The sequence below is a fragment of the Ranitomeya variabilis genome, chromosome 1, assembly GCF_051348905.1.
Source record: "Ranitomeya variabilis isolate aRanVar5 chromosome 1, aRanVar5.hap1, whole genome shotgun sequence".
In the NCBI taxonomy this organism is placed as follows: Eukaryota; Metazoa; Chordata; class Amphibia; order Anura; family Dendrobatidae; genus Ranitomeya; species Ranitomeya variabilis.
The window spans coordinates 350467644-350489645 of record NC_135232.1 but is presented as its reverse complement, the minus strand read 5'-3'; the positions used below and the strand labels follow the sequence as shown (position 1 = coordinate 350489645).

Below are 22002 nucleotides of genomic sequence, written 5' to 3'. Positions count from 1 at the left end.
TTAAGTGTTTTATTAAGACCAAAATCAGCAGAGCCATGTACCAGTAAATGTTAGAGCACTTCATGCTTCCCTCTGCCAACAAGCTTTTTGGATATGGAAATTTCATTATCGAGCAGGACTTGGCACCTGTCCACACTGCCAAAAGTACCAAAACCTGGTTTAGAAAAAACAGTATCTGGAGATAACACTTCAGCAGTGCCACAGGCTGATCGCATCCATGCCATGCAGCATTGATGCAGTAATTGATGCAAAAGGAGCCCCACCAAGTCTTGAGTGCATTTACTGAAAGCATATTAACTCACATATAACCTTGTATTCATGCAAAACAAATAATAAGGACTGGGTATAAATAATGAGCTTTTGGATTTTTATGGGACTCTATTAACTTTAGAAATTCAATTAAGCAATGCTAATTAAAAAATGTATATGTTTTGCTATTAGACAAGTTTACCTAAGCATTACATTTCAATGACAATTCATTGCCTCTTTTTTCTATCCAAAAATGTAAAACAAAATCCATGCTGGATTTATATCCAACTTTTGGACTATAATAGTGGTGGTATTGCTGAGCAAAAGGAAACATCTTTAAATGGATTGTACAGCACTTAAAATGCATTTTCTTAATATCCATCCTTACACCCTACCCACTTTTGTAATTTCCTTTATTACACAATACCCCAAAACCTTTTACTATCTACGTAATCTCTAAATCTGTACTTTTCCTGTATTTCCTGTGACATTTCATTTGAGAGGAGTCTCAAATGTGATGTCACAAGAGACTAGAGTTGCACTCACTCCCCACAAGATCCCATGCTCCTCCGGGAACAGGACATAAAAGGGGGAAACATTGCAGATACTTACTAGTTACTTGCATTGTCACCCAGTGTAAAGACATCCTAGAACTTGGGTAGTGGGAGATATGTGGCTGACATAGCTTCTGTGAAAGAAGACATCATTAGGGGGAGGAGAAAGAAGAAGTGAATTAAACCACTGCTTCCCCCAAGCTTTTAGCACCAAATAAGTCTTCATTTGTCTTCTAGTTAGTACCTGCAGTGCTGCCCATTGTGACACCCTGTTCCAGGAAGGGCAATGGATGCTGCAAGGAGTGAGTGCAACGTCAGCCTCCTGTGACAACATGTTTGAGAAAGTACATTAAAAAAACACATTGAGAAATTAAGCAGGTAGGGAGAAATGGTGTAGGGCGTGCATGAAAAATATGTTTGAGTCCCCCCAGCTACATGTGTATCACAGCTGCCGGACTGCCATAACACATGCAAGTATTGTCTGTTTGTTAAGCAATCCCTGCATGGATTGCAGCTGTCAAACAGCCGCGAGACATGCAGACACTGGGACTCTAAAATCTTTTTCGAGCACACCAAAGACACTCAGATAGCACACAAGCATGCTAGGATAGTGCCTTATCTGAGCCCTTTCGCTCATCACTTGTCATCAGTTATTTTATTGTCATCTATAAAAGATCTGCTTTGTTCATGTAAGACAGAAATGAATCTGACAATATATAGGCAAGCTATCTTAAAGTATGTGTTTATTTTTGTAGCTGAGGACTCTTATGTCGACTTAGAGACTATGAAGGCAGGTGCTAATGGATTTATTGGGTGCCTTTCGGCTGTGCGTTTCAATAACATCGTACCACTAAAGATCGCTTTCAAAAACAATCTTACTTCTCAAATACGAATAAAGGGGCATATTATAGAATCTAGTTGTGGATCAATAAATGGAGAAGACGCAGGATCCGGTGAAACAACCCACTCGTTTGCAGGTAATTTTACTCAAAATTGTTTATTTTTAAATTAAAAATACTAATTTAGACAAAGACACTTTTTCCTTCTATTCCTCTATGAACACATTTCCAGAATTCCAACCTAAAATGAATATCTCGTTAAAACACTGTATGACTTATACAATGTATCATTTATATTTGTAATGTGATGGTCCATGGATAAATTGAATAAAATATGAAATTTTCCAGTTTCCACACTGGTCTGTTGAGTATGCACAGTAATCTGATATTTTCTATTGCATGCACCTCATTTGCCAGCTTTGTAGGTTTGGACTTTGCCAGGTATGAGATTTCATAATCTCTAAAGTAATCCTATACTGTAGCAGCATTCATTTTTCAGGAGCGATATGAAAAATTGAAGCTGTGTTGTGATTGATACAATGAAAGGTTTCTTTTAGACAGTTCATAAATCTATCACATTGTTTCTCTTTTATACTTTCACTTTGGCTTATTGATTTTTAAAGCGAAGCTGTTAATAAATTCATGCTGCCTAAACCCCGTGCAGCGTAATTCAGAGTTTTGCTGCATGATTACCAGATATGTTTTTCTCTTAAAACTGAAATCCTCAGGCATTTCAGAGAAAACATACTTTGAAATACCCATCCGGAGACCATAGGTAGAGGTGAAGGAAGAGTGGACCCGTGGATGTTCGGGTTCGTCAGGTTCAACCAAACTTTAGTCCAAAATTCAGTTTGGGAACCAGAGCTCAACCCTAACTTTAACCAGAAACCAAACCCATAGACAAGGTGGACCAGAACTTTGGTGCTGTAAAATTAACTTAGTAAGTGGTAGGGGGCTGCCAAAAGAAGTAGAGTACTCTCTCTCCATCCGGAATTGTGAACACTAAAGTAAACTCCTGGGTATCTGGTATGAACCCTGAACTTTTAAAGATCGGGTTAGCTCATCTCTAGTAGAGACAAGACAAGCCTGGAGTTACCCTTTGAAGTCGTCTTATCGCACCGCTCTAGTTGATTGACCGATCTCTCTTTTGTGTTTACATCAACACCTGGAGTGGTGAGAAGATGGCCTGGGACAGCACTTGACTAGTCTCATCTCTGCCTATAGTCTTTGGCCCGATGTTTTAAACTATGTTTTCTCTGAAATGCCAGAGCGTTTAACAGAAAAACATAACTAACTGCAATTGTGTAGCCAGGCTATGGTTCATTTTGACCATGGTTCGCACAGCATGAATCGATTGACAGTTTCTATTAAAAACTATTGGTTGCAGATATAAAATCTGTGCTTTATGGGAGTTTATCATATTCATACAAACACCAAATTTTTGAAATACCTTGTACGCACTGAGGCAGTGTTCTACATCTCCAGTAGTATTGCACAAGTGAAAACTCCATAACCTGGGCAACACTAAGTAAATCCTGAAAACATAATCTGTTGGTGGCTCTTGAGGACTGGAGTTGGGGAACACTGCACTAAGTTATAAAAAATAGCCAGATATTTTTTTCTTTATTTTGCATTGTACATCTGAGGGTTGTAAATTTGGTCATGTGTTGTGAAATTGGATTTTGGGCTCCCCCGGTGGCCACTGGTGGAATTGAACTGGTGTGCATCATCCCCTCTGTTCACCTGTTTCCATCAGGATGTGGGAGTCGCTATTTAACCTTGCTCCTCTGTCACTTCCATGCCGGTCAACATTGTAATCAGAAGCCTTTCTGTGCATGTTCCTGCTGCTAGACAACTCCCAGCTAAGTTGGACTTTAGTCCTCGTTTGTTTTTGCATTTTGTTCCAGTTCACAGCTGTAGTTTTTTCTGTGTCTGGAAAGCTCTTGTGATCTGAAATTGCCACTCTGATGTTATGAGTTAATACTAGAGTCTTAAAGTAATTTCAGGATGGTATTTTGATAGGGTTTTCAGCTGACCATGAAAGTGCCCTTTCTGTCTTCCTGCTATCTAGTAAGCGGACCTCAATTTTGCTAAACCTATTTTCATACTACGTTTGTCATTTCATCTAAAATCACCGCCAATATATGTGGGGGCCTCTGTCTGCCTATCGGGGAAATTTCTCTAGAGGTGAGCCAGGACTATATTTTCCTCTGCCAGGATTAGTTAGTCCTCCGGCCGGCGCTGGGCGTCTAGGGATAAAAAACGTAGGCAACGCTACCCGGCTACTGTTAGTTGTGCGGCAGGTTTAGTTCATGGTCAGTTTAGTTTCCATCCTTCCAAGAGCTAGTACTTATGTTTACTGGGCTATGTTCTCTTGCCATTGAGAACCATAACAGTTTGACCGGCCAAAAAGGGTTAAATTAATTGACAGAGAAAGGAGAGAAAAGAGAAGTCTGCTGAAGATTTTTTTTTTTTTTTCCCTTCCCTTCAGTTCTGAGTGTGCTTGTAATTGAATCTCTTGCAAGTCTGCCTATATTGCAGCCTTTCTCTCTCTCTCTCTCCTTCTAATCCTGGAATGGCTCTGTGTTCACCTGTTTAAAATGGATATTCAGAGTTTAGCTGCAGGTTTGAATAATCTCACCACGAAAGTTCAAAATTTACAAGATTTTGTTGTTCATGTTCCTATATCTGAACCTAGAATTCCTTTGCCTGAATTTTTCTCGGGGAATAGATCTTGCTTTCAAAATTTCAAAAATAATTGCAAGTTGTTTTTGTCCCTGAAATCTCGCTCTGCTGGAGATCCTGCTCAGCAGGTCAGGATTGTGATTTCCTTGCTCCGGGGCGACCCTCAGGATTGGGCTTTTGCATTGGCTCCAGGGGATCCTGCGTTGCTCAATGTGGATGCGTTTTTTCTGGCCTTGGGGTTGCTTTATGAGGAACCTCAGTTAGAGCTTCAGGCGGAAAAGGCCTTGATGTCCCTATCTCAGGGGCAAGACGAAGCTGAAATATACTGCCAGAAATTCCGTAAATGGGCTGTGCTTACTCAGTGGAATGAGTGCGCCCTGGCGGCGAATTTCAGAGAGGGTCTCTCTGATGCCATTAAGGATGTTATGGTGGGGTTCCCTGTGCCTGCGGGTCTGAATGAGTCCATGACAATGGCTATCCAGATCGATAGGCGTCTGCGGGAGCGCAAACCTGTGCACCATTTGGCGGTGTCTACTGAGAAGACGCCAGAGAATATGCAATGTGATAGAATTCTGTCCAGAAGTGAACGGCAGAATTTAAGACGAAAAAATGGGTTGTGCTTCTATTGCGGTGATTCAACTCATGTTATATCAGCATGCTCTAAGCGTACTAAGAAGCTTGATAAGTCTGTTTCAATTGGCACTTTACAGTCTAAGTTTATTCTATCTGTGACCCTGATTTGTTCTTTATCATCTATTACCGCGGATGCCTATGTCGACTCTGGCGCCGCTTTGAGTCTTATGGATTGGTCCTTTGCCAAACGCTGTGGGTATGATTTGGAGCCTCTTGAAACTCCTATACCCCTGAAGGGGATTGACTCCACCCCATTGGCTAGTAATAAACCACAATACTGGACACAAGTAACTATGCGGATTAATCCGGATCATCAGGAGATTATTCGCTTTCTTGTGCTGTATAACCTACATGATGTGTTGGTGCTTGGATTGCCATGGCTGCAATCTCATAACCCAGTCCTTGACTGGAAAGCTATGTCTGTGTTAAGCTGGGGATGTAAGGGGACGCATGGGGACGTACCTGTGGTTTCCATTTCATCATCTATTCCCTCTGAGATTCCTGAATTCTTGACTGAATATCGTGACGTTTTTGAAGAACCTAAGCTTGGTTCATTACCTCCGCACCGGGAGTGCGATTGTGCCATAGATTTGATTCCGGGTAGTAAATACCCTAAGGGTCGTTTATTTAATCTGTCTGTGCCTGAACATGCTGCTATGCGAGAATATATAAAGGAGTCCTTGGAAAAGGGACATATTCGTCCTTCGTCATCTCCCTTAGGAGCCGGTTTTTTCTTTGTGGCTAAGAAAGATGGCTCTTTAAGACCGTGTATTGATTATCGGCTTTTGAATAAAATCACGGTTAAATATCAATATCCGTTGCCACTGCTGACTGATTTGTTTGCTCGCATAAAGGGGGCCAAGTGGTTCTCTAAGATAGATCTCCGTGGGGCGTATAATTTGGTGCGAATTAAGCAGGGGGATGAGTGGAAGACCGCATTTAATACGCCCGAGGGCCACTTTGAGTATTTGGTGATGCCTTTTGGTCTTTCAAATGCCCCTTCAGTCTTTCAGTCCTTTATGCATGACATTTTCCGTGATTATTTGGATAAATTTATGATTGTGTATCTGGATGATATTTTGATTTTTTCGGATGACTGGGACTCTCATGTCCAGCAGGTCAGGAGGGTTTTTCAGGTTTTGCGGTCTAATTCCTTGTGTGTGAAGGGTTCTAAGTGCGTTTTTGGGGTACAGAAGATTTCCTTTCTGGGATATATTTTTTCCCCCTCTTCCATCGAGATGGATCCTGTCAAGGTTCAGGCTATTTGTGATTGGACGCAACCCTCTTCTCTTAAGAGTCTTCAGAAATTTTTGGGCTTTGCTAACTTTTATCGTCGATTTATTGCTGGTTTTTCTGATGTTGTTAAACCATTGACTGATTTGACTAAGAAGGGTGCTGATGTTGCTGATTGGTCCCATGCTGCTGTGGAGGCCTTTCGGGAGCTTAAGCGCCGCTTTTCTTCCGCCCCTGTGTTGCGTCAGCCTGATGTTGCTCTTCCTTTTCAGGTTGAGGTCGACGCTTCGGAAATCGGAGCTGGGGCAGTTTTGTCGCAGAGAAGTTCCGATTGTTCCGTGATGAGACCTTGTGCCTTTTTCTCGCGTAAATTTTCGCCCGCCGAGCGGAATTATGATGTTGGGAATCGGGAGCTTTTGGCCATGAAGTGGGCTTTTGAGGAGTGGCGTCATTGGCTTGAGGGGGCTAGACATCAGGTGGTGGTATTGACTGACCACAAAAATCTAATTTATCTTGAGTCCGCCAGATGCCTGAATCCTAGACAGGCGCGCTGGTCGTTGTTTTTCTCTCGGTTTAATTTTGTGGTGTCCTACCTGCCGGGTTCTAAGAATGTTAAGGTGGATGCCCTTTCTAGGAGTTTTGAGCCTGACTCCCCTGGTAACTCTGAACCTACAGGTATCCTTAAGGATGGAGTGATATTGTCTGCCGTTTCTCCAGACCGGCGGCGGGCCTTGCAGGAGTTTCAGGCGGATAGACCTGATCGTTGCCCACCTGGTAGACTGTTTGTTCCTGATGATTGGACCAGTAAAGTCATTTCTGAGGTTCATTCTTCTGCGTTGACAGGTCATCCTGGAATCTTTGGTACCAGGGATTTGGTGGCAAGGTCCTTCTGGTGGCCTTCCCTGTCTCGAGATGTGCGAGGCTTTGTGCAGTCTTGTGACGTTTGTGCTCGGGCCAAGCCTTGTTGTTCTCGGGCTAGTGGATTGTTGTTGCCCTTGCCTATCCCGAAGAGGCCCTGGACGCACATCTCTATGGATTTTATTTCGGATCTTCCTGTTTCTCAGGAGATGTCTGTCATCTGGGTGGTGTGTGACCGTTTCTCTAAGATGGTCCATTTGGTTCCCCTGCCTAAGTTGCCTTCTTCTTCCGAGTTGGTTCCTCTGTTTTTTCAAAATGTGGTCCGTTTGCATGGTATTCCGGAGAATATCGTTTCTGACAGAGGAACCCAATTCGTGTCTAGATTTTGGCGAGCATTCTGTGCTAGGATGGGCATAGACTTGTCTTTCTCGTCTGCTTTCCATCCTCAGACTAATGGCCAGACCGAGCGGACGAATCAGACCTTGGAGACATATTTGAGGTGTTTTGTGTCTGCACATCAGGATGATTGGGTTGCTTTTTTGCCTTTAGCGGAGTTTGCCCTCAATAATCGGGCCAGCTCTGCCACCTTGGTGTCTCCTTTTTTCTGTAATTCGGGGTTTCATCCTCGATTTTCTTCTGGTCAGGTGGAATCTTCGGATTGTCCTGGAGTGGATGCTGTGGTGGAGAGGTTGCATCAGATTTGGGGGCAGGTAGTGGACAATTTGAAGTTGTCCCAGGAGAAGACTCAGCTTTTTGCCAACCGCCGGCGTCGGGTTGGTCCTCGGCTTTGTGTTGGGGACTTGGTGTGGTTGTCTTCTCATTTTGTCCCTATGAGGGTTTCTTCTCCTAAGTTTAAGCCTCGGTTCATCGGCCCGTACAAGATATTGGAGATTCTTAACCCTGTGTCCTTCCGTTTGGACCTCCCTGCATCTTTTTCTATTCATAATGTTTTTCATCGGTCATTGTTGCGCAGGTATGAGGTACCGGTTGTGCCTTCCATTGAGCCTCCTGCTCCGGTGTTGGTTGAGGGCGAGTTGGAGTACGTTGTGGAAAAAATCTTGGACTCCCGTGTTTCCAGACGGAAACTCCAGTATCTGGTCAAATGGAAGGGATACGGTCAGGAGGATAATTCTTGGGTGACTGCCTCTGATGTTCATGCCTCCGATCTGGTCCGTGCCTTTCATAGGGCTCATCCTGATCGCCCTGGTGGTTCTGGTGAGGGTTCAGTGCCCCCTCCTTGAGGGGGGGGTACTGTTGTGAAATTGGATTTTGGGCTCCCCCGGTGTCCACTGGTGGAATTGAACTGGTGTGCATCATCCCCTCTGTTCACCTGTTTCCATCAGGATGTGGGAGTCGCTATTTAACCTTGCTCCTCTGTCACTTCCATGCCGGTCAACATTGTAATCAGAAGCCTTTCTGTGCATGTTCCTGCTGCTAGACAACTCCCAGCTAAGTTGGACTTTAGTCCTCGTTTGTTTTTGCATTTTGTTCCAGTTCACAGCTGTAGTTTCGTTTCTGTGTCTGGAAAGCTCTTGTGATCTGAAATTGCCACTCTGATGTTATGAGTTAATACTAGAGTCTTAAAGTAATTTCAGGATGGTATTTTGATAGGGTTTTCAGCTGACCATGAAAGTGCCCTTTCTGTCTTCCTGCTATCTAGTAAGCGGACCTCAATTTTGCTAAACCTATTTTCATACTACGTTTGTCATTTCATCTAAAATCACCGCCAATATATGTGGGGGCCTCTGTCTGCCTATCGGGGAAATTTCTCTAGAGGTGAGCCAGGACTATATTTTCCTCTGCCAGGATTAGTTAGTCCTCCGGCCGGCGCTGGGCGTCTAGGGATAAAAAACGTAGGCAACGCTACCCGGCTACTGTTAGTTGTGCGGCAGGTTTAGTTCATGGTCATTTTAGTTTCCATCCTTCCAAGAGCTAGTACTTATGTTTACTGGGCTATGTTCTCTTGCCATTGAGAACCATAACAGTCATGCAGTGTTTCCATCCTTTGCTGGCTGGTTTTAACTAGAATGGAATATAGTTGCTTCTTGCCTATCTAGAGTTCATTTTATGGTCTTAGATCTAAGAGACAGCTTAGCCTTGTTGAGTACATATGTGCAAGGAACCTCAAATATTTAGTGATAATTATTACAGCAATATTGCAACTTAAAAGATAAAAACATTGTGTTTTCACATATCTTAAGTGCCTGAATAGTAAAATGTAAAAATAACACTGGTCAACACAATTTTTCTGGCAAAAGGTTTTAAAGCATATTTTAAGTCAATTTTGGCTGCTGATTACGAATATGAACTCCGTTTTTGGCTATCACATCAGGATTTCGAGATTTTCAATTTTTGATGAAAATTACTCCTATCTAATGTTGTATGATAAAAACACATGATTTTCAATACTACATTGTATATTTTTAATCAAGGAATAACAAAGATTACAAAGTCTATGTATAGCAAATCAAATATACTTACGGAATTAAACTACAAAATCTAAAAACACATATATATGGCACACAGATGAATGACAAATGGCAGTTATTTGAACTTTCTTTTCTTGGCTGATCTGTGATGTACAGCTTCTGCGTTGTCTCTCATCAAGCTCCAGCAATAGTCAGCCATCATATGTGAGGCCCACTGTTGTGAATTCTGTTCTCGAACTCCCTCCTGTGGTTATGAATGGTACTTCGGCGAGTTCTGTCCATGGACTCTCTCTGGTGGCTGTGAGTGGAGCTGCTGGTTCTGAGGTTCCTTCCCCAGCTGACCTCGTTTAGGCCTTGGCTGGCTGCTTTATTTAACTCCACTCAGATCTTTACTTGATGCCAGCTGTCAATGTCCTAGTACTGGTTCAGTTCTCTTGGATCTTTCAGATGACCTGTCTACTTCAGCAAAAGCTAAGTCCTTGCTTTCTTATTTGTTACCACTGTGTTTTTGTCCAGCTTGCTATTATTATTTTGTCTTGTTAGCTGGAAGCTCTGGGATGAAGAGTGGCATCACCGCGCCATGAGTCGGTGCGGTGCTCTCTTTTGCACACTCTGCGTGGTTTTTTGTTAGTTTTTTATGCTGACCGCAAAGATACCTTTTCTATCCTCAGTCTGTGTAGTAAGGTCTGGCCTCCTTTGCTGAAACCTATTTCATTCCTGTGTTTGTGATTTCCATCTTAACTCACAGTCAATATGTGTGGGGGGCTGCCTATTTCTTTGGGGAATTTCTCTGAGGCAAGGTAGGCTGTATTTTCTATCTTTAGGGGTAGTTAGCTCTTAGGCTGTGAAGAGGCGTCTAGGCCGAGTCAGGAACGCTCCACGGCTATTTCTAGTTGTTGTGATTAGGGTTGAGCGAAACGGGTCGGCCATTTTCAGAAGTCGCCGACTTTTGGCAAAGTCGGGTTTCATGAAACCCGACCCCTGTGTGGGGTCGGCCATGAGGTCGGCGATCTTCTGAATCTGGCATCGGAATTCCGATACTGAGTTCCGATATGTTTGCGATATCGGAAATCGGTATCGGAATCCACATTTAAGTGTAAAATAAAGAATTAAAATAAAAAATATTGATATACTCACCTGTTATGATCCTAGTGGCTGAGGATCACAAAACGGACTAGCTAAGTTTATGAACATAGACACGAGCTCTAGGGAGGTGGTAACTGGACTGACCGCAAACCTGATCCTAACCAACACACTAAAGGAAGCCGGTGAACGTGCCTAAAATCCTGGACGTCTCGACGCAGCCTGAGAAACTATCTACTCCTGGAGGGAAAGTAAGACCTCACTTGCCTCAAGAGAAATCACCCCAAAGATATAGGAAGCCCCCAACAAATTATAACGGTGAGGTAAGGGGAAAACACAAACGTAGAAATGAAAACAGATTAAGCAAATGAGGCCCGCTAATACTAGATAGCAGAAGACAGATAGGGAACTGTGCGGTCAGTAAAAAACCCTATGCAAAATATCCACGCTGAGAATACAAGAACCCCCACACCAACTAATGGTGTGAGGGGAGAAACTCAGCCCCCTAGAGCTACCAGCAAGCAAGGAAATCACATATTAGCAAGCTGGACAAAAATAAACCAAGAAACATGTGACCACTGATGGTCAAAAAATGAACCAAGCAAAACTTAGCTTCTCTTGAAGAGACTGATAACGAAGGACTGCAGGAGAGCTCCAAAATAGCACTGAAGACATTGACAGCAGGCAACAACTGAGAGTCCAGGTGAACTAAATAGGAAACCAGCTAAGAGATAACGAGACAGCTGATCCTGCCTCAGACCTGCAGAATGACACAAAGAACCACCAGAGGGAGCCCAAAGACAGCACTCACACAGTACCAGTTGTGACCACAAGAGGGAGCCCAAAAACAGAGTTCACAACATTACCCCCCCTTTGAGGAGGGGTCACCGAACCCTCATCAAAAACCCCAGGGCGATCAGGATGAGCCACATGGAAGGCATGAACCAAATCGGCCGCATGAACATCAGAGGCGACAACCCAGGAATTATCCTCCTGACCATAGCCCTTCCACTTAACCAAATACTGAAGCCTCCATCTAGAAATACGAGAATCCAAGATCTTCTCCACCACGTACTCCAATTCGCCCTCAACCAGCACCGGAGCAGGGGGTTCAACAGAAGGAACCACAGGCACCACATACCTCCGCAACAAAGACCTGTGGAACACGTTATGAATGGCAAACGACGCTGGGAGGTCCAAACGAAATGACACCGGGTTAAGGATTTCCAAAATCTTATAAGGACTGATGAAGCGATGCTTGAATTTAGGAGAGGACACCTTCATAGGAACATACCGAGAAGACAGCCATACCAAATCCCCAACAAGAAGTCGGGCACCCACACCGCGACGGCGGTTGGCAAAGCGCTGAGCCTTCTCCTGTGACAACTTCAAATTGTCCACCACATGGTTCCAAATCTGCTGCAACCTATCCACCACGGAATCCACCCCAGGACAGTCAGAAGGCTCAACCTGACCCGAGGAAAAACGAGGATGAAAACCAGAATTGCAGAAAAAAGGCGAAACCAAAGTAGCAGAACTAGCCCGATTATTAAGGGCAAACTCGGCCAATGGCAAAAAAGTCACCCAATCATCCTGATTAGCAGAAACAAAACATCTTAAATAAGTTTCCAAGGTCTGATTAGTTCGCTCGGTTTGACCATTCGTCTGAGGATGGAAGGCCGACGAAAAAGACAAATCAATGCCCATCTTAGCACAAAAGATCCGCCAAAATCTGGACACAAACTGGGATCTTCTGTCAGACACAATATTTTCAGGGATGCCGTGCAAGCGAACCACATTCTGAAAAAATAGAGGAACCAAATTGGAGGAGGAAGGCAACTTAGGCAAGGGCACCAAATGGACCATTTTGGAAAAACGATCACACACCACCCAGATGACAGACATTCTCTGAGAGACTGGAAGATCCGAAATAAAATCCATGGAAATGTGCGTCCAAGGCCTCTTCGGGACATGCAAAGGCAAAAGCAAACCGCTGGCACGAGAACAGCAAGGCTTAGCCCAAGCACAAATCCCACAGGACTGCACAAAGGAACGCACATCCCGCGACAAGGAAGGCCACCAGAAGGACCTAGCCACCAAATCTCTGGTACCAAAAATCCCAGGATGTCCTGCCAACACCGAAGAATGAACCTCGGAAATAACTCTGCTGGTCCATCTATCTGGGACAAACAGTCTCTCTGGTGGGCAACGGTCCGGTCTATCCGCCTGAAATTTCTGCAGCACTCGTCGCAAATCTGGGGAAATGGCAGACAAAATCACTCCCTCTCTGAGGATACCAGTCGGCTCTGAAACTCCCGGAGAGTCAGGCACAAAACTCCTAGAAAGAGCAACAGCTTTCACGTTCTTCGAACCAGGCAGGTACGAGACTACGAAATCAAAACGGGAGAAGAACAACGACCAACGAGCCTGTCTAGGATTCAGCCGCTTGGCAGACTTGAGATAAATCAGATTTTTGTGATCAGTTAAGACCACTACACGATACTTAGCTCCCTCAAGCCAATGTCACCACTCCTCAAATGCCCACTTCATAGCCAACAACTCCCGATTACCAACATCATAATTTCGCTCGGCAGGCGAAAACTTTCTTGAAAAGAAAGCACAAGGCTTCATCACAGAGCAATCAGAGCTTCTCTGCGACAAAACAGCCCCTGCTCCAATCTCAGAAGCATTAACCTCGACCTGAAAAGGAAGAGAGACATCAGGCTGACACAAAACTGGAGCCGAAGAAAACCGGCGCTTCAGCTCCCGAAAGGCTTCCACAGCCGCAGGAGACCAATTAGTCACATCAGAACCCTTCTTGGTCAAATCCGTCAAGGGTTTAACCACGCCAGAAAAATTAGCAATGAAGCGACGGTAAAAATTAGCAAAACCCAACAACTTCTGAAGACTCTTAACAGATGTAGGCTGAGTCCAGTCATGAATAGCCTGGACCTTGACTGGGTCCATCTCAATAGTAGAAGGAGAAAATATAAAACCCAAAAAGGAAACCTTCTGTACTCCGAAGAGACATTTAGAGCCCTTCACAAATAAGGCATTAGCACGCAGGACCTTAAATACCATCCTGACCTGCTTCACATGGGACTCCTAGTCCTCAGAAAAGACCAAAATGTCATCCAGATACACAATCATAAATTTATCCAGATATTCTCGGAAGATGTCATGCATGAAGGACTGGAACACAGAAGGAGCATTAGAGAGTCCAAAAGGCATCACCACGTACTCAAAATGGCCTTCGGGCGTATTAAATGCTGTTTTCCATTCATCCCCCTGCTTAATGCGCACAAGGTTATACGCACCACGAAGATCTATCTTGGTGAACCAACTGGACCCCTTAATCCGAGCAAACAGATCAGACAACAATGGCAAAGGATACTGAAATTTGACCGTGATTTTATTTAGAAGACGATAATCTATACAAGGTCTCAGAGAACCATCCTTCTTGGCCACAAAAAAGAATCCTGCACCAAGAGGGGAGGAGGACGGGCAAATATGTTCCTTCTCTAAAGACTCCTTTATATAGCTCCGCATTGCGGCATGTTCTGGTACAGACAAATTAAAAAGTCGTCCCTTAGGGAACTTACTACCAGGAATCAAATTTATAGCACAATCACAATCCCTGTGAGGAGGCAGGGCACCGGATCTGGGCTCATCAAATACATCCTGGTAGTCCGACAAAAACTCAGGGACCTCAGAAGGAGTGGAAGAAGCAATTGATACCAAAGGAGCATCGCCATGAATCCCCTGGCAACCCCAACTTGACACAGACATAGCTTTCCAATCCAGAACTGGATTATGGGCCTGCAGCCATGGCAGACCCAACACGACAGCATCATGCAAATTATGCAGCACAAGAAAGCGAATCACCTCCTGATGTACAGGAGTCATGCACATGGTCACTTGAGTCCAATATTGAGGCTTATTCTCAGCCAATGGTGTAGCATCAATTCCCCTCAGTGGAATAGGGAATTCCAAAGGCTCCAGGACAAAACCACAGCGCCTGGCAAACGAAAAATTCATCAGATTCAGGGCAGCACCTGAATCCACAAAAGCCATAACCGAGTAGGATGACAAAGAACAAATTAAAGTAACAGACAAAATGAATTTAGGCTGTATAGTACCAATGGTGACAGGTTTAGCGATTTTTTTAACGCGCTTAGAGCATGCTGAGATAACATGAGTTGAATCACCACAGTAAAAGCACAACCCATTTTGACGTCTATGATTTTGCCGCTCAATTCTGATCAGAACTCGGTCACATTGCATAGTCAGGTCTCTGTTCAGAAAACACTGCCAGATGGTGCGCAGATTTGCGCTCCCGCAAACGCCAATCAATCTGAATGGCCAAAGCCATTGAGTCATTCAGACTTGCAGGAGGGGGGAACCCCACCATAACATTTTTAATGGCTTCAGAAAGACCTTCTCTGAAATTTGCAGCCAGGGCACACTCATTCCATTGAGTAAGCACCGACCATTTCCGAAATTTTTGACAATACACCTCAGCTTCATCCTGGCCCTGAGAAAGAGCCAGCAAGGCCTTTTCTGCCTGGTTCTCAAGATTAGGTTCCTCATAAAGCAGTCCAAGCGCCAGAAAAAACGCATCCACATTCAGCAATGCAGGATCTCCTGGCACCAGAGAGAAGGCCCAATCTTGAGGGTCGCCACGAAACAAGGAGATAACAATTTTAACTTGCTGAGCGGAATCACCAGAGGAACGAGGTCTCAAAGATAGAAATAATTTACAATTATTCTTAAAATTCAGAAACCTAGATCTATCTCCAGAAAACAACTCAGGAATAGGTATTTTTGGCTCTGACATAGGGCTATGAACAACAAAATCCTGAATGCTTTGCACCCTTGCAGCAAGATGATCCACACTAGAAGTCAGACTCTGAATATCCATGTCTGCAGCTGAACACAAAACCACCCAGAGATTAAGGGGATGAGAGAAGCTGGACAGACTGCAGCAAAGATAGAGAGAAAAAAAAAAATTGTACTCAGGGCTTCTCTTATCCCACTTCTGCGATGCATTAAACACTTTTTTGGCCTGCTGTACTGTTATGATCCTAGTGGCTGAGGATCACAAAACGGACTAGCTAAGTTTATGAACATAGACACGAGCTCTAGGGAGGTGGTAACTGGACTGACCGCAAACCTGATCCTAACCAACACACTAAAGGAAGCCGGTGAACGTGCCTAAAATCCTGGACGTCTCGACGCAGCCTGAGAAACTATCTACTCCTGGAGGGAAAGTAAGACCTCACTTGCCTCAAGAGAAATCACCCCAAAGATATAGGAAGCCCCCAACAAATTATAACGGTGAGGTAAGGGGAAAAAACAAACGTAGAAATGAAAACAGATTAAGCAAATGAGGCCCGCTAATACTAGATAGCAGAAGACAGATAGGGAACTGTGCGGTCAGTAAAAAACCCTATGCAAAATATCCACGCTGAGAATACAAGAACCCCCACACCAACTAACGGTGTGAGGGGAGAAACTCAGCCCCCTAGAGCTACCAGCAAGCAAGGAAATTACATATTAGCCAGCTGGACAAAAATAAACCAAGAAACGTGACCACTGATGGTCAAAAAATGAACTAAGCAAAACTTAGCTTCTCTTGAAGAGACTGATAATGAAGGACTGCAGGAGAGCTCCAAAATAGCACTGAAGACATTGACAGCAGGCAACAACTGAGAGTCCAGGTGAACTAAATAGCAAACCAGCTAAGAGATAACGAGACAGCTGATCCTGCCTCAGACCTGCAGAATGACACAAAGAACCACCAGAGGGAGCCCAAAGACAGCACTCACACAGTACCAGTTGTGACCACAAGAGGGAGCCCAAAAACAGAGTTCACAACACTCACCTCTCCGACGCAGCCTGGACCTTACCGCTGGTAACCGGCAGCCTTCTTTGCTTAAAATGAGCGCGTGAATGGACTTAGATGATGTCACGGCTTCTGATTGGTCGCGGCCGCCCATGTGAATTTAGGACCTGAGGGATGACGTCACGGCTTGTGATTAGTCGCGTGGCGGTCACATGGGTGGCCGCAACCAATCACAAGCCATGACGTCATCTAAGGCCCTGAACGCGCTCATTCTTAAGAAGGAAGGCTGCCGGAAAGAAGCAGGGCGCGTCCGAGGGTGAGTATATACCTAATAGGAATATACTCACCCTCGGCTTCTTTCCGGCAGCCTTCCTTCCTAAGAATGAGCGCGTTCAGGGCCTTAGATGACGTCACGGCTTCTGATTGGTCGTGACCGCCCATGTGAGTGCCACGCGACCAATCACAAGCCGTGACGTAATTCTCAGGTCCTAAATTCCTAGAATTAGGAATTTAGAACCTGAGAATTACATAACGGCTTGTGATTGGTCGCGTGGCGGTCACATGGGCGGTCGCGACCAATCAGAAGCCATGACGTCATCTAAGGCCATTCACGCGCGCATTTTAAGCAAAGAAGGCTGCCGGTTCCCTCGGTAAGGTGCAGGCTGCGTCGGAGAGGTGAGTATATCAATATTTTTTATTTTCATTCTTTATTTTACACATTAATATGGATCCCAGGGCCTGAAGGAGAGTTTCCTCTCCTTCAGATCCTGGGAACCATAGTATCCCATTGCACTGCATTGGGTTTCGTGTTTCGGCCGACCCCGACTTTTTTATAGGATCGGCCGATTTCACTCGACCCGACTTTTGAGAAAGTCGGGTTTCGTGAAACCCGACACGATCCTATAAAAATAAAAGTCGCTCAACCCTGGTTGTGATAGGATTAGGGGTTGCAGTCAGCAAAGCTCCCACTTCCCAGAGCTCGTCCTGTATTACTAGTTTGCTCATCTGGTCATTTCTAGTGCTCCTAACCACCAGTTCAATCATAACAGTACAGCTGGCCCGTAAAGTGTTAATGCATCTCAATAGAGGGATAAGAGAAGTTCTGAGACCATTTTTGTTTTCTCTGCAGTGTGTTTTGTTTCTCTTTTCCCCTAAATCTCTGGGTGGTTCAGGACACAGGTGTAGATATGGACATTCAAGGTCTGTCCTCTTGTGTGGATCAACTCACTGCAAGGGTACAAGGCATTCAAGATTATGTAGTTCAGAACCCGATGTTAGAACCCAGAATTCCAATTCCTGATTTGTTTTCTGGGGATAGATCTAAGTTCCTGAATTTCAAAGATAATTGTAGACTGTTTTTTGCTTTGAAACCCCGCTCCTCTGGTGACCCCATTCAGCAAGTAAAAATCATTATTTCTTTGCTGCGTGGCGACACTCAAGACTGGGCATTTTCCCTTGCGCCAGGAGATCCTGCATTGCGTAATGTAGATGCGTTTTTTCTGGTGCTTGGATTGCTTTATGATGAACCAGATTCAGTGGATCAGGCAGAGAAAATTTTGCTGGCTTTGTGTCAGGGTCAGGATGAAGCGGAGGTATATTGTCAGAAGTTTAGAAAGTGGTCTGTGCTTACTCAGTGGAATGAATGTGCCCTGGCGGCAATTTTCAGAAAGGGTCTTTCTGAAGCCCTTAAGGATGTTATGGTGGGATTCCCCACGCCTGCTGGTCTGAATGAGTCTATGTCCTTGGCCATTCAGATCGATCAACGCTTACGTGAGCGCAAAAATGTGCACCATTTGGTGGTGTTTTCTGAGCAGAGGCCTGAGCCTATGCAATGTGACAGGACCTTGACCAGAGCTAAACGGCAAGAGTACAGACGTCAGAATGGGCTGTGTTTTTACTGTGGTGACTCCACTCATGCTATCTCTGATTGTCCTAAGCGCACTAAACGGTTCGCTAGGTCTGCCACCATTGGTACGGTACAGCCAAAATTTATTTTGTCCGTTACTCTGATTTGCTCTTTGTCATCCTATTCTGTTATGGCATTTGTGGATTCAGGTGCTGCCCTGAATTTGATGGACTTGGAGTTTGCCAGGCGCTGTGGTTTTTTCTTGGAGCCCTTACAGCATCCTATTCCATTGAGAGGAATTGATGCTACACCTTTGGCCAAGAATAAGCCTCAGTACTGGACTCAATTGACCATGTGCATGGCTCCTGCACATCAGGAGGATATTCGCTTTTTGGTGTTGCATAATCTGCATGATGTGGTCGTTTTGGGTTTGCCATGGCTACAGGTCCATAATCCAGTATTGGATTGGAAATCAATGTCTGTATCCAGTTGGGGTTGTCAAGGGGTACATGGGGATGTCCCATTGTTGTCTATTTCGTCTTCCCATCCTTCTGAAGTCCCTGAGTTCTTGTCAGATTACCGGGATGTATTTCATGAGCCCAAATCCAGTGCTCTACCTCCTCATAGGGATTGCGATTGAGCTATTAATTTGATTCCTGGTAGTAAGTTTCTGAAGGGCCGACTGTTCAATTTATCTGTGCCAGAACACGCTGCAATGCGGAGTTATATAAAGGAGTCCTTGGAGAAAGGGCATATTCGCCCGTCGTCGTCACCGTTGGGAGCAGGGTTCTTTTTTGTGGCCAAGAAGGATGGTTCTCTGAGACCTTGTATAGATTACCACCTTCTCAATAAAATCACCTTCAAATTTCAGTACCCTTTGCCGCTACTGTCTGATTTGTTTGCTCGGATTAAGGGGGCTAGCTGGTTCACCAAGATAGATCTTCGAGGGGCGTATAATCTTGTGCGCATTAAATGGGGCGACGAATGGAAAACAGCATTTAATACGCCCGAGGGCCATTTTGAGTGCTTGGTGATGCCATTCGGGCTTTCTAATGCTCCATCTGTGTTTCAGTCGTTTATGCATGACATCTTCCGAAAGTACCTGGATAGATTCATGATTGTATATTTGGATGATATTTTGGTCTTTTCGGACGATTGGGAGTCTCATGTGAAGCAGGTCAGAATGGTGTTCCAGATCCTTCGTGCTAATTCCTTGTTTGTGAAGGGGTCTAAATGTCTCTTTGGAGTTCAGAAGGTTTCATTTTTGGGCTTCATTTTTTCCCCTTCTACTATCGAGATGGACCTTGTTAAAGTCCAGGCCATTCATGATTGGACTCAGCCTACTTCTGTGAAGAGCCTTCAGAAATTCCTGGGCTTTGCTAATTTTTACCGTCGCTTCATCGCTAATTTTTCTAGTGTTGTTAAACCATTGACTGATTTAACCAAGAAAGGTGCGGATGTGGTCAATTGGTCCTCTGAGGCCGTTGAGGCTTTTCAGGAGCTGAAGCGTCGTTTTTCTTCTGCCCTTGTGTTGTGTCAGCCAGATGTTTCGCTCCCGTTTCAGGTCGAGGTGGATGCTTCTGAGATTGGAGCAGGGGCTGTTTTGTCTCAAAGAGGTTCTGATGGCTCTGTGATGAAACCATGTGCTTTCTTTTCTAGAAAGTTTTTGCCTGCTGAGCGCAATTATGATGTGGGCAATCGAGAGTTGTTGGCTATGAAGTGGGCGTTTGAGGAGTGGCGACATTGGCTTGAAGGAGCCAAGCATCGCGTGGTGGTCTTGACGGATCACAAGAATCTGACTTATCTCGAGTCTGCCAAGCGGTTGAATCCTAGACAGGCTCGATGGTCGCTGTTTTTCTCCCGCTTCAATTTTGTGGTTTTGTACCTTCCGGGTTCTAAGAATGTGAAGGCTGATGCCCTTTCAAGGAGTTTTGTGCCTGATTCTCCGGGAGTTCCTGAGCCGGCTGGTATTCTCAAAGAGGGGGTAATTTTGTCTGCCATCTCCCCTGATTTGCGGCGGGTGCTGCTGGAGTTTCAGGCTGATAGACCTGACCGTTGCCCAGCGGAGAAGCTGTTTGTCCCTGATAGATGGACTAGTAGAGTTATCTCTGAGGTTCATTGTTCGGTGTTGGCTGGTCATCCTGGAATCTTTGGTACCAGAGATTTGGTGGCTAGATCCTTTTGGTGGCCTTCCTTGACACGAGATGTGCGTTCTTTTGTGCAGTCCTGTGGGACTTGTGCTCGGGCTAAGCCCTGCTGTTCTCGTGCCAGTGGGTTGCTTTTGCCTCTGCCGGTCCCGAAAAGGCCCTGGACGCATATTTCCATGGATTTTATTTCAGATCTCCCTGTCTCTCAGAGGATGTCAGTTATCTGGGTGGCTTGTGATCGCTTCTCTAAGATGGTCCATTTGGTACCTTTGCCTAAATTGCCTTCCTCCTCTGATTTGGTTCCATTGTTTTTCCAGCATGTGGTTCGTTTACATGGCATTCCGGAGAACATCGTGTCGGACAGAGGTTCCCAGTTTGTTTCAAGATTTTGGCGGTCCTTTTGTGCTAAGATGGGCATTGATTTGTCTTTTTCTTCAGCTTTCCATCCTCAGACAAATGGCCAAACCGAACGAACCAATCAGACTTTGGAAACTTATCTGAGATGCTTTGTTTCTGCTGATCAGGATGATTGGGTGTCCTTCTTGCTTTTGGCTGAGTTCGCCCTTAATAATCGGGCCAGCTCGGCCACTTTGGTTTCGCCTTTTTTCTGTAATTCTGGTTTCCACCCTCGTTTTTTTTCAGGGCAGGTTGAGCCTTCGAACTGTCCTGGTGTGGATTCTGTGGTGGACAGGTTGCAGCAAATTTGGACTCACGTAGTGGACAATTTGACATTGTCCCAGGAGAAGGCTCAACGTTTCGCTAACCGCCGTCGCTGTGTTGGTCCCCGACTTCGTGTTGGGGATTTGGTTTGGTTGTCGTCTCGTTATGTTCCTATGAAGGTTTCGTCTCCTAAGTTTAAGCCTCGTTTCATTGGTCCTTATAAGATTTCTGAAATTCTTAATCCTGTGTCATTTCGTTTGGACCTTCCAGCTTCTTTCGCCATCCATAATGTGTTCCATAGGTCGTTATTGCGGAGATATGTGGCTCCTATGGTTCCCTCCGTTGATCCTCCTGCCCCAGTGTTGGTTGAGGGGGAGTTGGAGTATGTGGTGGAGAAGATTTTGGATCTCGTGTTTCGAGACGGAAACTTCAGTACCTAGTCAAGTGGAAAGGTTATGGTCAGGAGGATAATTCCTGGGTGGTTGCCTCTGATGTTCATGCTGCCGATCTTGTTCGTGCCTTTCATTTGGCTCGTCCGGATCGGCCTGGAGGCTCTGGTGAGGGTTCGGTGACCCCTCCTCAAGGGGGGGTACTGTTGTGAATTCTGTTCTCGAACTCCCTCCTGTGGTTATGAATGGTACTTCTGCGAGTTCTGTCCATGGACTCCCTCTGGTGGCTGTGACTGGAGCTGCTGGTTCTGAGGTTCCTTCCCCAGCTGACCTTGTTTAGGCCTTGGCTGGCTGCTCTATTTAACTCCACTCAGATCTTTACTTGATGCCAGCTGTCAATGTCCTAGTACTGGTTCAGTTCTCTTGGATCTTTCAGATGACCTGTCTACTTCAGCAAAAGCTAAGTCCCTGCTAGCTTATTTGTTACCACTGTGTTTTTGTCCAGCTTGCTATTATTATTTTGTCTTGTTAGCTAGAAGCTCTGGGATGCAG

At 45.0% G+C, this 22002-nt stretch overlaps 1 protein-coding gene across 1 annotated transcript in view; it reads left to right on the top strand.

Annotated features, from left to right (window-relative positions):
* LOC143818487 (contactin-associated protein-like 4) overlaps positions 1 to 22002 on the top strand; it is a 696988-nt gene that overhangs the window by 643294 nt on the left and 31692 nt on the right. Inside the window, exon 22 of the mRNA XM_077299784.1 lies at positions 1559 to 1780. Within this exon, the coding sequence (XP_077155899.1) occupies positions 1559 to 1780 (222 nt within the window). The remainder of the gene's footprint in view (positions 1 to 1558; positions 1781 to 22002) is intronic.